Raw genomic sequence first — 14,522 nt, 5'->3', positions numbered from 1 at the left:
GGAGAAATAGTGGTCACTCAAACAGGTAAAAAGTTAAATGCTTGCTAGGAAATCTGACGTTCCAAAACCTCCAGAGCTCAGTAAATAGGCTGAAAAAAAGAGAAACATAGATTATGCAAAAATATGTATAACTAATTACACTGTGTGTGAAGATAGGCCTGGTACACATCACATTAAATGAGCTAAGTTTCACATATATGCCAGGAAAAGCTCGCGACGTGTATGTTAAACGTAGGCTGTGACGAATGCCTAACAGTGGCATTCATGAACATGAACTATAATGGTATATGTTATATGTATACATCATGAACTCTCATCACCCTGATTCATGATTTATACGGTAAACAGATACCATTATAGTTTGTGGGTACGTCAGGCATCTGTCACCCATAGACTAATTTGGTATCTGTTTATCATATATGTCATGAAAAGCTATTGAAAAGCCTATGACATTTATCAGTGGGGATCCGAGCACTGAGACCCTCACTGATTGCTAAAATGAAGCGGCAGAATCTCTCGGATGAGCGCTGAACCGCTTTGTTTCTGATCAGCTTTCCTTGGTGTACAGGCTCAATAGAAAGTCTATAAGTTTGTACACCGCTCGCTTGGCTTTCTAAGTAAAATCGATCAGAAACTAAGTGGCACAGCGGTTACCTGAGCGCTTCTGCTGCTTCATTTTAGCAATCGCTGGGGGTCTCAGTGTCTGGACCCCCACCGACCAAAACGTATGACATAACATTATCACATGTCAAAAGTTTTTTTTAGTTATGCTTTTAAAAAGACCCAAAAATGGTATACTGACTTATAAGAGCCCAACGGTTAATAGAGCCCTATGGACACGTTGAGGGTGTACATAAGGAGCTTTCCTGACATACACGCTAAACGCAGGGAATAAATGTGATGTGAAGGAGCCAGTACTGTGGTGAAGTTAGGCTTTCAAATTGTTCCTTTCACCACACAAAAAGACAAAAAAGAAAAGGTCTTGATTAGTGAGTTTTCTTTTTCACACTGGCCACCATAATTGTTTACAGGAATCGGGTAAATTTTTGTGAAACACAGGTACGTATTGTAAGAGGTTATTAAAACTATCTGTTATATTCCAGCTGTGATTTATTTTGTTTAAACCCATCTCCCCCATTGCTCATAAAATAAACTGTTAACATAGCAGTCCTTCAAAAACTGATGCTTCCCATCTAACCATATCCAGACCAAGAACAAGAGATCTATTTATATATGGTGACTGTATTGCCTTCTTGTGCCTGTACTGTAGCATTTTGTAAGAATGAATGTGATAAATGGAACAAATGTTCTGATTACACTTAATAAGAACCATAACTGGTTTGCTTTTTTTATTCAGATTATTTTTAGTAATGAAACATGCTTCACGGGCAAAGAAAATCAACAGAGGATATAGTCATCTGGCTCCAATAAATATCCATACTTTCTGTATTTGTTAGCAGTAAAACACAATTTATACAAGTTTTGATGTATACATTGTTTCATCCTAACCAATGAACCAACTATGTCCATCTTGATCACAGCAAATTGAAGATTTTTTTTTCAGTATTATTTTTTCACCAAGTTGAACTGTATCTGCCTGTGCTATTTAGTTAGAGCCCTACATTTGGTGTATAGGCCATGAAAGCTCACCCCTGTACGCTGAACATTTCCATAAGCCCCCAATCACCCATATGCCAAAAGTGTGTCCTTTTGGCAGACGCCGGGCTGGTATGGATCGGCATGCCTTGTTTTTTGGTGTATGGAATTGCTTAGTAGACTACGCTATTTCATGCAGAGACATACAGTAGAAAACAAACGTGATGTGAACAGAGCCTAAATTGAAAGTGCTAAGCTTGTAAAAATAAAGTTTATAAAAGTAGCTGTTGATTTATATCCTTAATATTTATGTAAACATTTTGTTCACAACTGGAGATGTTTTGGCTATTGTCACACCTCCGTTGTGCTGTTCCGTTGTTCTGCTCCGTCAGAGCAGCAGAACAAGGGAATAACGGAACCAACGGTTCCTTTGCACAATGGACACCGCCGGTTGCCGACGGAACCCATTGACTTTAATAGGTTTCGTCATTCCGTCAGCTTTCCGTTGGTGTGTTCATGATTAAACTGGATACAATAGCGCAGCATACTGCGCTATTGCCTCTGGTAAAATCCGGTAAACCCTGCCGACTCTGCGATGGAGGCCCCTAATGGAGCCTCCGATGCAGATGTGAACATAGCCTTACAAGAGGGAAGACATTTCTATAGTTGTTCTTAGTAATTCCTTGGAAGAATGTTCACAACTAGTTGAACCCAGGCTGAAATTGTTTCTTGTAGAGAAAATCAGGTTGTATTGAAATTGCATAGCAGATGATATAAAAGACATTTGGTTCAAAGAGAAGAAACTGATGGCCTATCCTTAGGCTATCACAACACAAAGAAATTCCACAGCACTGGACCGCAACCGGGTGCACGCCTCAATTGGACCTGGTCCACGGTCCTCAATATCAAGCAGACAAAAAATTGACAGAGGCAGCACTTCCAAAAGTAACAGCTTTTTATTCACCCGTGCGACGTTTCTGTCCAACAGGACCTTTTTCAAGCTTGAGAAAGGTCCTGTTGGACTGAAACGTCGCACGGTTGAGTAAAAAGCTGTTACTTTTGGAAGTGCTGCCTCTGTCCATTTTTGTCTATCCTCAGGATAGGCCATCAATATCTGATTGGTGGGGGTCTGACTCTCGACACCTACACCGAACAACTGTTTTGAAGGGCCCGTGGCACTCGTGTGAGGCTGCTTCCCCCGCTTCGCTCACGCTCCTTATTACTGTCAAACATCGGCATGTTTGTAGCAGCAGTTCACAGTATTACAGCCTTCTTCCATTTACTTGATGGTAGAAGGCTGTAATACTGTGAATCGTCACTACAGGAGTGTCGACACTTGACAGTGTTGAGCAGTAAAGGAAATGAAGGGGAAGCAGCGCTCACGCATTCGCTGCAGCCACTTCATAACAGCTTTTCGGCGGGGGTGCTGAGAGTTCTCTCTCCAGGAAACCCCTTTAATGCTCATTTGGACAACATCTTTCCCTGATCCAGGTCTGTCCAATATGAGGATGTCCTGCCCCTCTGTTACATCTATATTCACTGCTTATTAGTCAACGTTCTGTTATTTCATTAAAAAATTATGTGTAGTAAGAACCTCACCACCTTAACAATTCCTTCTTATCACCAGAATATTAGTTTGGCAATATGACAGTGTTATCAGTTTTCAGGGAGATTCCAATATAGCCTTCTCTATATCTTATCTATACAGTCATATGTACAATCAGTAATCTTTTACTATAAGAGTAAGGTCTCACATATTAAATATCCATACACCCTCTCAGTTGTATGGAGCCATAATACAGTACCCATAGACTTGTATGTGGCTCTACCATGCCTCCATATGTCACTGATTACCTATGAAGGCATATGGAGGGTTTCTTTCTGTCGGATTCTGTATATATCTGACAGGAAAATCATTGTGGCATTTTCCATTGGATGCTGTGTCATGGAGCTATTCTCATTAGAGTGCCTACTGCTCAATATAACGGAGCCACAGGGACACCATGTGACTCTCGAAAGTAACAAATATATTGTTCCAGGTCCAAACTAGAAACTAAAAAGTTGAAAGTGGTAAAAGAGCTATAATAATAGCTAATTAATCTATTTTAATGTCTTACAAACAGGTTTATACAGTTGTACTCATGGCTGTAGTTAGAATAGAAAAACACTTGTACATGTTGTATATCATACATCGGAAATGTTGGTGAGAGTAAAAAGATACAGGTGTATCCAGTACACTGAGCGGACCGCAGAACAGCCAAAAAATCAGCCTCTTTCTCAACTATATTTGTCCATTTTAATACATTAGGAACTCCTGCTGGTTGTGTTGATTTCGGAGACTTTTTCAATGAATTGTAACAACTGCAATGGAGTCTTAACTTACTTCGGTCATGGACTTATGGAGAATGTGAATGATTACGCTACAGGCTTGAGTGAACTTAGATCTACGTATGTGATGTCTTGATTTTGAGTCATCCACTGAACATGTTGTTTGCCCTTTGTAGGGAGAGCGCTGTATATTGTACTGAGAGCCTCTTGATGACATGTTGGCTTGGCTTCGCAGATCTGCTTGTTCCTGGATAATTTTCTGAACATCTGTGAAAGTTCAATGTTTATGGAGGGAAACATTTTTGACTTGGCCCCAGTTAAAACTATAAATATTTACTTTTTTCAGTTTTTCCTTCTACCTTAAGATAAATGAAGTAGGTGCTTTCCACCTTTACAGGAGTGCATCGTCATTCAGAACAATGCTGTCAGGGTGGGGGTGCTTTTTGTGTCCAAATCTTTTAGTTCATTGGTGCAGTTAGTAACCATGATAACAATAATTTTGACATAATGTTTTTGAACATCTGACTGTGACCGAAACTGGAAAAGTTGTTGGCATACAGCAATACCTGGCATATTAGTGATTGGATCTGAAAGAAAGCTTTTGGGATGTTCCAGTCTAAGACATTTATGGCATATCTACAGGATGTGCCATAAATGCCTTATAGGTGTGGGTCCACCCTCAGGGACCCTTACCTATCTTGAGAATGAGGGTCATGTGACACCAATTTGCCAATTCAATTGGTTTTTACCTTCGATATTAATAGAGAGGTTGTGCACAGGTCTCTCCATTGGAATGTATGGGAGTTACGGAAAGAACGGAGTGAGCCACCTATCATTGCATTTATGGCATATCCTTTGGAAATGGCCGATGGAACAGCAAACTGGTTGCAAACATTCTGCCAATATTTTTGACATAATATTCCAAGTTATTATTGTTTTATAGAGTTATATTTGAAAAATAAACAGAAAAATAAAATAGGTTATAAGTAAATAAAACAAAGTACACATAGCTGTAAATGAAAATGTATTTTTGTATCATCATGTCAAATTTAGGGTACACCTGGCAGCTAATCCTTTCGGATGGTAAACATTCCACAGAATTGGGGGTGATGAAACACAATTAAAAAAAAAAAAAGTATACTACAACGATCATGTTGAAACACACAAGAAATAAATGATAGATATATACATATATACAATAGCATTCCTATATATATATATATATATATATGTTTAATCCCTGGTTTGTTCTGCAGACTTGACATACAAATATTTCACTACAGCGCAAATATTTAGCAGTGCATATTTACAGAATACACATCTCATCAACTTTCCCTTTCTATGTTAAGAATTTCAGAATTTAACTTTAAGAACTGTTGTCATTTCTATGCAAGATGGTTCTTGCTTCATCACTTGCTGAAAGCATGCCGTTTATGACAAGTTTGCCTGCTTATTCATATGGACACAATGAGTGCAACATTTGTAAGAAGTGTAAACTTTTCATCCATTCTCTTTCAGCACAAATGCCTTTTTGATATTTTTACTGGTTGTGCACCAAATAAGAATAACAAAAAGGTGTACAGATGTATGTGAATTTAGTGCAACTATATATATATATATATATATATATATATATATATATATCGGAGTACACTCTCTAAACAAGAAATGCTGCACAAACGTAGAAAAAGAAATATGATTCAGATGCAATATTTTACCCTATTGGAATAAGGGCCAGTTTTACATTAGATAGTATCCTGTTCGGTAACTTCTGTAGGCACCCCCACCATATGGTGTACGGTCGGTCGTACAGTGTACAAATAGCCACCATACCATACAGTTTAATACATCATACAGTATGGTGCCCAAATTACAGTGTCATAATTTGACTAAATAACACACTTATATTGTTGCCTAAATAACATTCCATTATAGAGCTACCAACACGTGACATTTTTGCACTACGCACTACAAAAATGATGTACTGTACGTTGCCTTAGTAGCAATTCTACGTAATGGCTAAGTAATTACCACCATACATGCTCAAATAATACCAACATACAGTGACCAAACAACAGTTTTATACATAAAGTAATGTGATAAAAGTGCTATACAATATCTAAATATTACTGCTATACAATTAATATTAAGATTTATGGTTGTCACAAGACTCGGGTGCCATGCTTTCCATGGTACCCGTTCAGCAGATGCTGCTGAGGTGCCCTTTGCAGCCGCAAAGGCCGGTCCAGGTTGGAACAAAAGTATGACCTGTCATTGACTGACAGTGGAGTCGAAAACATTGCATACAGTTTCTGGTGCGACCTTTAATCCACACCTCCAAAAACCGACAGCCATACATGGATTTGACAAATTTTTACTCTATAACGCTACCTGCAACAATTTTTATATATGTTCCCCCAATGTGCAAAATCACAGCTAAGCAGAATGATGAGAAGAAATTCTAAATACATATAAACAGCTAAAATTTGGTGAGTAGTATAGACCAAGCCCAAATAAAATAAAATCGTAGCTTCACACAGTAGTATTTGTGTGAGAATAGACACGTATGCCTTATTTCCAATTCAAATAATATATTTCACATTTGCATTTTTCAGATAAGACACTCTTGTGCTTCTATGCAAGTGGGTGCATGTTCACCCACTAAATGGTGCATTTCTTTTCTCCGAAGTCAGTGTGATTTATGTACAGCAGGGCTTCCGTCTTATCCACTCAGCTGCCCATAGTGATCTTATGACAGGCGTCAGCAGGGGGAAATGTTACTTCATCATTTTAATTCAATAACCCATTTTTTAGAAGCCAGGTTTGTGTAATGAGATCTACATTTACATTTTATTTTTTTTTTTAGTGTGGTGTAACAACTGCCCTTGGCTTCACAATGAACCAATTGTCACCATGGGTTTTCATGATATATCACTTAAAGATACAATGGCAGGATATTTTTTTGCAGCGATAACTGTCAGTACAAATGAATAAACGAATTAGACGTATTTGATGCTCACATGCCACATTGGTCAGGAAGAAGTGTGTAGGGATCAATGTGACCTGTAACAGACACTTTTTGGTGGCCCTAAAGTACTTCACATTGGCAGCTAGACAGTTATACATTAATAAGGTGCCCACCTATCTAATTTTAAAGTGGTTTTCTCAGTGTAGACATTGATGTCATCATTTGTGACCCCTTCAGATTGCAATGTGCTGTGCCACTGTGTCTCTTGTCCGTTCTGTTTGGCTACTGGAGGCTCCATGGTCAGCAGTGGAACAAGGGGTATGGGGAGAAGGCAGTTGACTAGGTGGCTATTTTCGGAGCGCAATTTATGCAATTTGAAAAAGTATTGTTCTGCCTTTTAATTTAAAAAAAAAAATGTGCTCAGACATTAAAGGCATATCCTAGCAATATACCATCAATGTCTGTACTAAGATAACCCCTTTAGGGTATTTGTATCTCTGACCTGCTAGTGTTTTGTGTTACTGAATAATATAGATCTTGTGTTGCTCTAGTAGAAATATTGAAACACTATCTACAGTATTTCTTTTATAGTAAACTCTATATTATTCCCTTAAGGAAAAAAAATTAAAGAATGTATGCAATACATCATCCTGGGTCTAGTTAGAAACCGTACATGCCTAAAGGCGCCTAGCCAGCAAGACGTGACAGGACAAAGGAGCTTCCATTCTTGCTATGTCAGAGCACTGCAGTTTGATTTTCTTGGTAATATTAATTTCTATACCATAAGGCTTGTCACACTCCAGCCTATTATTGCAGTTTAGAAAAATTAAAGGGAAAGCCATAAAAAAATTAAATTGTACAATAAATACAAACATCAGGGTGATCTTTAGTGTATATATTTACTTCAGACTACCCCTTCTGATATTGCGTATTAGGGCATGCTAGCTAATAGAAGGGACTTCTGGGACTGCCCTTTGCTAGCTAAAGCGGAGAACTGTGTCCAGGGGCTCATTGGAACCCACAGTCTGAAGTGAAGTTACCCAAACTAATGATTACCTTTTATCAGCTGAGTCTACATGCTTGGGGATTTAGTATGCATTTTGTCATGGAAAGCCACACCAAAAATGCAGTAAATCAAAGCGAATAAAAGTATTCCCAGCCTTATTCACATGCTGCAAAAAGGAAAAAAACAGCATGGATTTTAGGGCATATTACTTGCCCAAATATTTTTTTACAATCCTATACCACCAATTCTTCCCCATACTCCTTAAAACATCTTCTTTAATTTCCTCCTTAAATTTTGTTTAATCTCAATGGAGTGATGGAAGCTTTATGTGGCAATTTTACAAGGTTTCCATTAAGCAAGTCTACTGCCTTTACTAAGCTCTTTACAAATCTGATACCAGTCTACAGGAAAGCTTTCTCCAACCCATCTTCCATACTCACCATGTATCTCAATTTTACTTTATCACCTTCATTGGGTTATAGAGTTATATCAGTCCTTTTCTCCAGTATTATTTCCAAAAAATGTTTTCAAACATTCAAGCATCGATTTGTAAACAACCAAATCTTTCTTTATCAGGCATATATCTATCATTCCCTTCCACCATTTCATTTAGCTTAATGTCCTGGCTTAAGGGGGTTTTACACTGGGCGATTATCGGGCAGATGAGCGTTGATAGAACGCTCGTTGCCGATAATTGCCCTGTGTAAACAGGAGAATGATCAGCAGATGACCGAGGAAACGCTCGATCATCTGCTGGTCGTATAGTTTTAAAAAGTGAAATATTATCATCGGCAACACATCTCCGTGTGTAAACAGGAAGACGCACTGCCGACACGATAATAATGTATGGGGACGAGCGATCGGAGTAATGACTGCTCGTCCCCATCCATAGCTCCGTGTGACAGGAGCAAACGAGTGCCGATCAACGATGTCTCGTTGATCAGCGCTCGCTGCAACGGCCGATTATCAGCCGGTGTAAAAGGGCCTGTAAAGTGTGGCTACTGATACATTAGATATTAGCCTCTTTTAGTGAGTGATATAAAGTTGGGAGCATATTTTTAATATTACCTTGCATTCCACAGGTTCTCCATAATAGTGCCTCCTCTCTAAACGGATAGACTTTCCACTTTCACCCATAGTGGCCTATATTCTGCTAATCCTAATTGTAATAACTGAGCTATCTGTGCCACCCTGTAATAATGCCTGGATTAGGCACAGACAGGCCTCCTCTTTCCTTATACCTCATCAGTATTTTCTTTCATATCTTTGGCCTACCAGGTCTCTATACAAAGTGTTGATTTATGTCTTTTGCGTTGGGCTGTGTTAGTGGTTGAGTGTATTTTTTTTATAATGTTTGAGATGTAACATTTGTAACCTATCATTCAGGCTAGGCTTACTTATACCATTAATATGCTGTATACAAATTACCTATTGGGTGATTGTGTACACACAATATATTTTATTTCATACACAGTGCGTAAGCCACCTGTTTAAACTATGCCTAGGAAAGCAGTATATACTACAGCTTGACACTATTTGCTCTTCATCCAGCTGTACAAAAAAGTTTTATCAACTGAATTCTGATATTTTAGCAGATGGGCTATACCCAGAGGTCATCCATTTATATATACATTATGGAGAAGTATACATTCCACAAATCTCTTCTTGGGAGGCTGCATTCTATGTATTCTTATATCATATGTTACCAAACACTTGTCAGAGGTGATTACAGTTCAGGACATCCATGTCTGAATGAAGAGAAACAGTTATTAATGTGACTAGTAATCTATTTAGGCAAGGTTTGTGGGAGCCATAAATGATCTCATATTTATGTTTTCTTTTCACAGGGAGGAAAGAAGACCTATCAGGGGCCATGTGCAGGACGAGATTGCAGCGGGGGCTGCAAATGCTTTCCAGAGAAAGGAGCTCGAGTAAGTTTTTTTCCTTCCACATCGGATGGAAACATTTGCAGCTAACTCTTATCTCTTCTTTTTTTTTTTCGTTACAAAGTACATCTGGAGAAACAAGACTCTAGTTTCATTATGCATCTGTGCAAGAGATGGAGAACATCTGTGGGACCATGTGGTCCGCTGACCTAACCGGGGGGCCTGTAAGACATTGGCTCTTTCACCCTCTTTGTAGCTGTCATGCAGCTGACATAAGTCCAGCAGGTTTTCCACTAGAACTGTTAAACACTGCTGTCTGAGCAGTATGTCACCATAAGAGGCTATGCGTTTTGTATAATATGACTGCCAACCTACAGGTATATTCATTTACTCAGAAAATAATGCCAGAACTTTTGACTCTTATTGTAATGACAGGGGGGTAGGGAAACAGACAGTGAGCCCTAATCTAACCACCACTCAGTCCCTGCCTACTTGCAACGACCCGCCCTAGGCGACGGGGTACAACTGGACGACGGTCCCTACGCTCAGTAGGTGCACGACAGACAAACAGACAAGGGGACACAAGCAAAGGGAAATGGGGCAGTTGCCCACGGCAACACCGTGAGCAACAAGAGAGGTGAACGAGCCGAGTCAGACCAGGAATGTACGAGGTACCAAACGCAGAGCAGGAGAGTAGTCAGTAAGCCGGGGTCAGTATGAAGCAAGGTCAAATAGCTAGGAGCTGCAGCAAGGCCAGGAAACCACACGAGAAGAATCACAAGCAAAGGAGGAACAGGAAAGCCAGGTATAAATAGACAGAGGGCGGGAGCTAGCTCCGTCTGGCCAGGCTGCGATAGGCTCTCCCACTCCTAAGCCTGCCATCCTGAGTGGTGGAAGATGGAGTCAGTCTCAGAGACATAGAACCAGGTGCAGACTGATTACCCATGGGCGTATACACAGAAGTTGTGCCTGGCAGATCCTTTACACTTATACAAAGTTACATAGCTACATTGCAGTAAGATTGAAATAAATAAGACACATCCGTCTTGTTCATACTGTTATATGCAGTGCTGATTCAGGGAAAGAATAAAACAAATCTTAAATGGTAGTTGCCATTTGTCCTTAGAAGCTGTGTCTGCCTTTTTCATCTTTGCATCGGAGGCTTCGTTCAGCGCCTCAGTCCTTAATTCTGTCAGATTTCCCATCTGAACGAAGGACACCACAATGAACCCCCGACAAACCTTATTATAAATCAATGGGGTCCACCTGGCACCGGTGGTAGCGTTTGTAAGACGCATAGCGTCGTGGCTTCTGTTATGCTCTCTTATTGACCCCACTCTATGGGGCGGAGAGTACCAACAAGGAACGGCTCTCCATCTCGTAAACCCAACTCATCCATGCATTACATGGACGGCCATTGATTTCAGTTGGTGACGTGTAACGCTTTATACCTCCCGCAGTATCACAACAAGGGAAGTGAACACGGGGAAATCGCTTTGTGTTAGGGGTAAAAATTCTACTTACTACAAATATGGAAAGCAGAATAAATTCATATATTGATGTGTTCCTCTTATATGTGGCTGTCATGCCTATAGGATGTGCCCACTCTTATTGGATGCCTAGTTTTAATATGAAATTTTTAACAACTTTGCTGCATATGGGTATGAGATTAATATTTTAAGGTACAGTCTATATGAAATCTGTTATGGAGATGTTGATCCTTATTGTAAGCATTCTTAATGGAGCATTAATGTAAATGAAAGATACTGAATCTTTATTCATCTAAACTAAATCTAAAAAAGTTAGAGTCACAAAAACGGAGAACGTAAATCTAGAAAATATTTATATGACCTACTTGATGTCAGTGAGTTCATGTTCCTTTATTTAAGAGCCTTTCCTATTCTTCAGCGTCAGGGTATGTTAGGGGGGTAAGCTCTAAGTGGCATCTACACAAAAAGGAAAAAGTTTGCTGAGTAAAAAGTTATGTAGAACATCTGCTGTGTGTCCAATTCCTCCAGTTTTGATGAAAGATCACATTAATGAAGGCGGCATGGCATCTTAATGTGAATCAAGTGAGCTGATAATATTTTTCTATGACTGAAGAATAATGGTAATGGTAGCTTAAGTTTAAATCAAAGGTCACTCACAGCTGCTGACCATAACATGGACACATCAGGAGCTCGCATATCTGTCTTCTACTCCTCTCTCAAGCCTTGGCATGGCTGTTTGAACTGGCTTTAGAAGTGTTGACATTACACTAAAAGCTGTTGGCATCCCTTTTGTTGGGATGTCACAAAGATTTGGTCTGTTTTCACAGTCAATCTGAGAGAAGAAAGTGCCTCTTCATCAAGCATATTAGGAAATCTGAGGACCATATTATCTTCCCCATGTTTGTGTTTTCATCATTTTTCTTACGTTTTTAGGCACATTTTGTTTTTCTCAGTTCCTAAAAGCAAATTTAACCACTAAATACCAAAGGTATTTGGAGATTTAATGACATGTATGGGCAGCTGTTATGGGGTTAACTTTGCCCTACAATCATTTGCTACAAAACTGGATGCTAATCTAAAAGGACCGATCTAATTTTATCTCATGGGAAACAGATTTTGGAAGAGATAATATGGATACTACTTCTTCGACTTGGAAAATTAAACAAAAATGTCTTCATGCTTCAAACATTTATGTACTATCTTAGCATTGGGGCTATAATATATCCAGTGGAAAATCTCTCTGTTAAAACACCCTTAATCTGCTAAATAGTAAATGGTTGTACACTAGTCTGAGCTCAAAGATTAACCATTACATAGAAAAAAATGAAAGGAATTTGTTTCATGTTACAAAAGTCTGCATTTAGATAGATAGAGAAAGAAGAAAAGTTGTAACCACCAATTAACCTCATTCTCCATTGTAATTGTGTAAGAGGGAAATTATTGGTTTCATAATAAAAGCAATGCATACAGTCACATTGCAGGCCAGTACGTATGGTCACGCTTTTCAGCTTATTATATGGTTGTGGAAGTTGCAAGGCCACAGGTACTACTTTACAACAGGCAATTTAGAGAAGAATGGACAGAGAACAACATAGATAGTGATTTTTAACTGGTTGCCTATATATTTATGCAGAGAGAGCCCAACTCCAGTGGAGGACAACTGGATAGGGTGCAGTTTAGTACAAAGTACACTCGTTCTGCCTGACCATAGAGATTCCTGTTCTTCATCTCCTGCACCAGAGCTACGAATGTTCCTCTCTGTGGCCTCTGGCACAGGATGAGGGAGTTACGAAGATCAACCTCAATAACTGCCTTACTCACAATAACTTTGGCCTAGAGTAATAGGTTATATGGACTGGGATTATCCAGATGTGATAGGTAACAGCTCGATCCTGCGCATCAAAGACACGCAGGACCTGCTGATACTGAACCCGTCAGTGCCTCTAACCTGATGGACACAGGTTTCAGTCTTTAATAAAATGTAGTTAGGCTTCTGCATTGTGACATTCCGTTGTTCTGCTCCATCAGAGGACACCACCGGTGGTCGACGGAACCCATTGACTTTAATAGGTTCCTTCGGCTTTCCTTCGGAGTGTCCATGATTTTACCGGTAATCCCTGACGGATCTGCGATGGAGGCCCCTAACTGAGCCTCCAACACAGATGTGAAAGAAGCCTTAGAAAGTTGCACCAAGCACACTGATACACATTTTTATTTATGAAAAAAAAAGTTTTCAAAGGTCTACATAGCCTTTAATCCAAAGTAATATGAAAAACTGTGGCAATGTAGATAATGAGTGTAAGGCTTTATCCTTTTTTTATTCATTTATGCATGGAACTGTTATTTGAGTACTGTATGGTTGTATGCAGGCATTGTTTGGCACTGTACAGTATAGCAATTTTACAGTGTATGATGGTGGCATCAGTATGAAACTGTTATTTGGCTAATGAATGGTACTGTTCTTTGGGCACCATACTGTATTGCTCCTATACTTAGACAATGTTTGGTTACATGCCAACAGAACTTACCACACAGTTACCACCAATGTAATGCCAGCCCTGGGAAGTACATTCACACTCTGTCTTTGCAGTTTGTGTATATAATGACAACCAATTCCAATTTTAGCAAAGATCTATATTTTAAGTAAACATGGCAGTGTAAATGAGCCCTTTATTTGTTTCGGTATATCTACCCACTGTCCTAGCCCTGCTAAACATGACGTGCAGCACTCTGTTGAGTCAACTTCGACCACAAAGTAAAGAGCACCATGTATTCTAATGGCAATCTTACATTACAGATACCTTAATTTAATTTAATTTACGATTCCACTTAAACTTCGTTCACATCTGCGTCAGGGCTCCAATCTGTTGGCATTCCATCAAAACTTTCCGTCAGAGCGGAACCTTGACTGACACAAACGGAAACCATAGCAATACTGTAATCGACTATGGTATTGATTCCGTCAAAACGATGAAACCCTTGCACATCGGAGACAAACGGAAACCATTTGCATCGGATCCGTCACCATTGAAATCAATGGGGATGCAAACGGAAACCTACGGTTTCCGTTTGTTTCAGTCAGGGTTCCGTTGTGACGGAACGCCAGAACGGAGCCCTGACGCAGATGTGAACGAAGCCTTATAGTGACAGTTCAGGTTTGGAGACATTTGAATTACTATAATAGGAATTAGTTCTTTGAGCAGTCGATTCACAGAATACAGGCTGCTGTAAATATCTCTACAGTGCTG

General features: G+C 39.5%; 1 protein-coding gene across 3 annotated transcripts in view; it reads left to right on the top strand.

Moving 5' to 3' along the window:
* Positions 1-14,522, top strand: part of COL4A6 (collagen type IV alpha 6 chain) — a 247,557-nt gene that overhangs the window by 66,325 nt on the left and 166,710 nt on the right. For all 3 annotated transcript variants that reach the window (XM_075835804.1, XM_075835802.1, XM_075835803.1), the window contains one exon: positions 9,746-9,829. In XM_075835804.1, the coding sequence (XP_075691919.1) occupies positions 9,746-9,829 (84 nt within the window). The remainder of the gene's footprint in view (positions 1-9,745; positions 9,830-14,522) is intronic.

The sequence above is a fragment of the Rhinoderma darwinii genome, chromosome 8, assembly GCF_050947455.1.
Source record: "Rhinoderma darwinii isolate aRhiDar2 chromosome 8, aRhiDar2.hap1, whole genome shotgun sequence".
In the NCBI taxonomy this organism is placed as follows: Eukaryota; Metazoa; Chordata; class Amphibia; order Anura; family Rhinodermatidae; genus Rhinoderma; species Rhinoderma darwinii.
The sequence above is the reverse complement of the archived record's forward strand: the minus strand, read 5'-3'. Positions and strand labels throughout refer to the sequence as shown.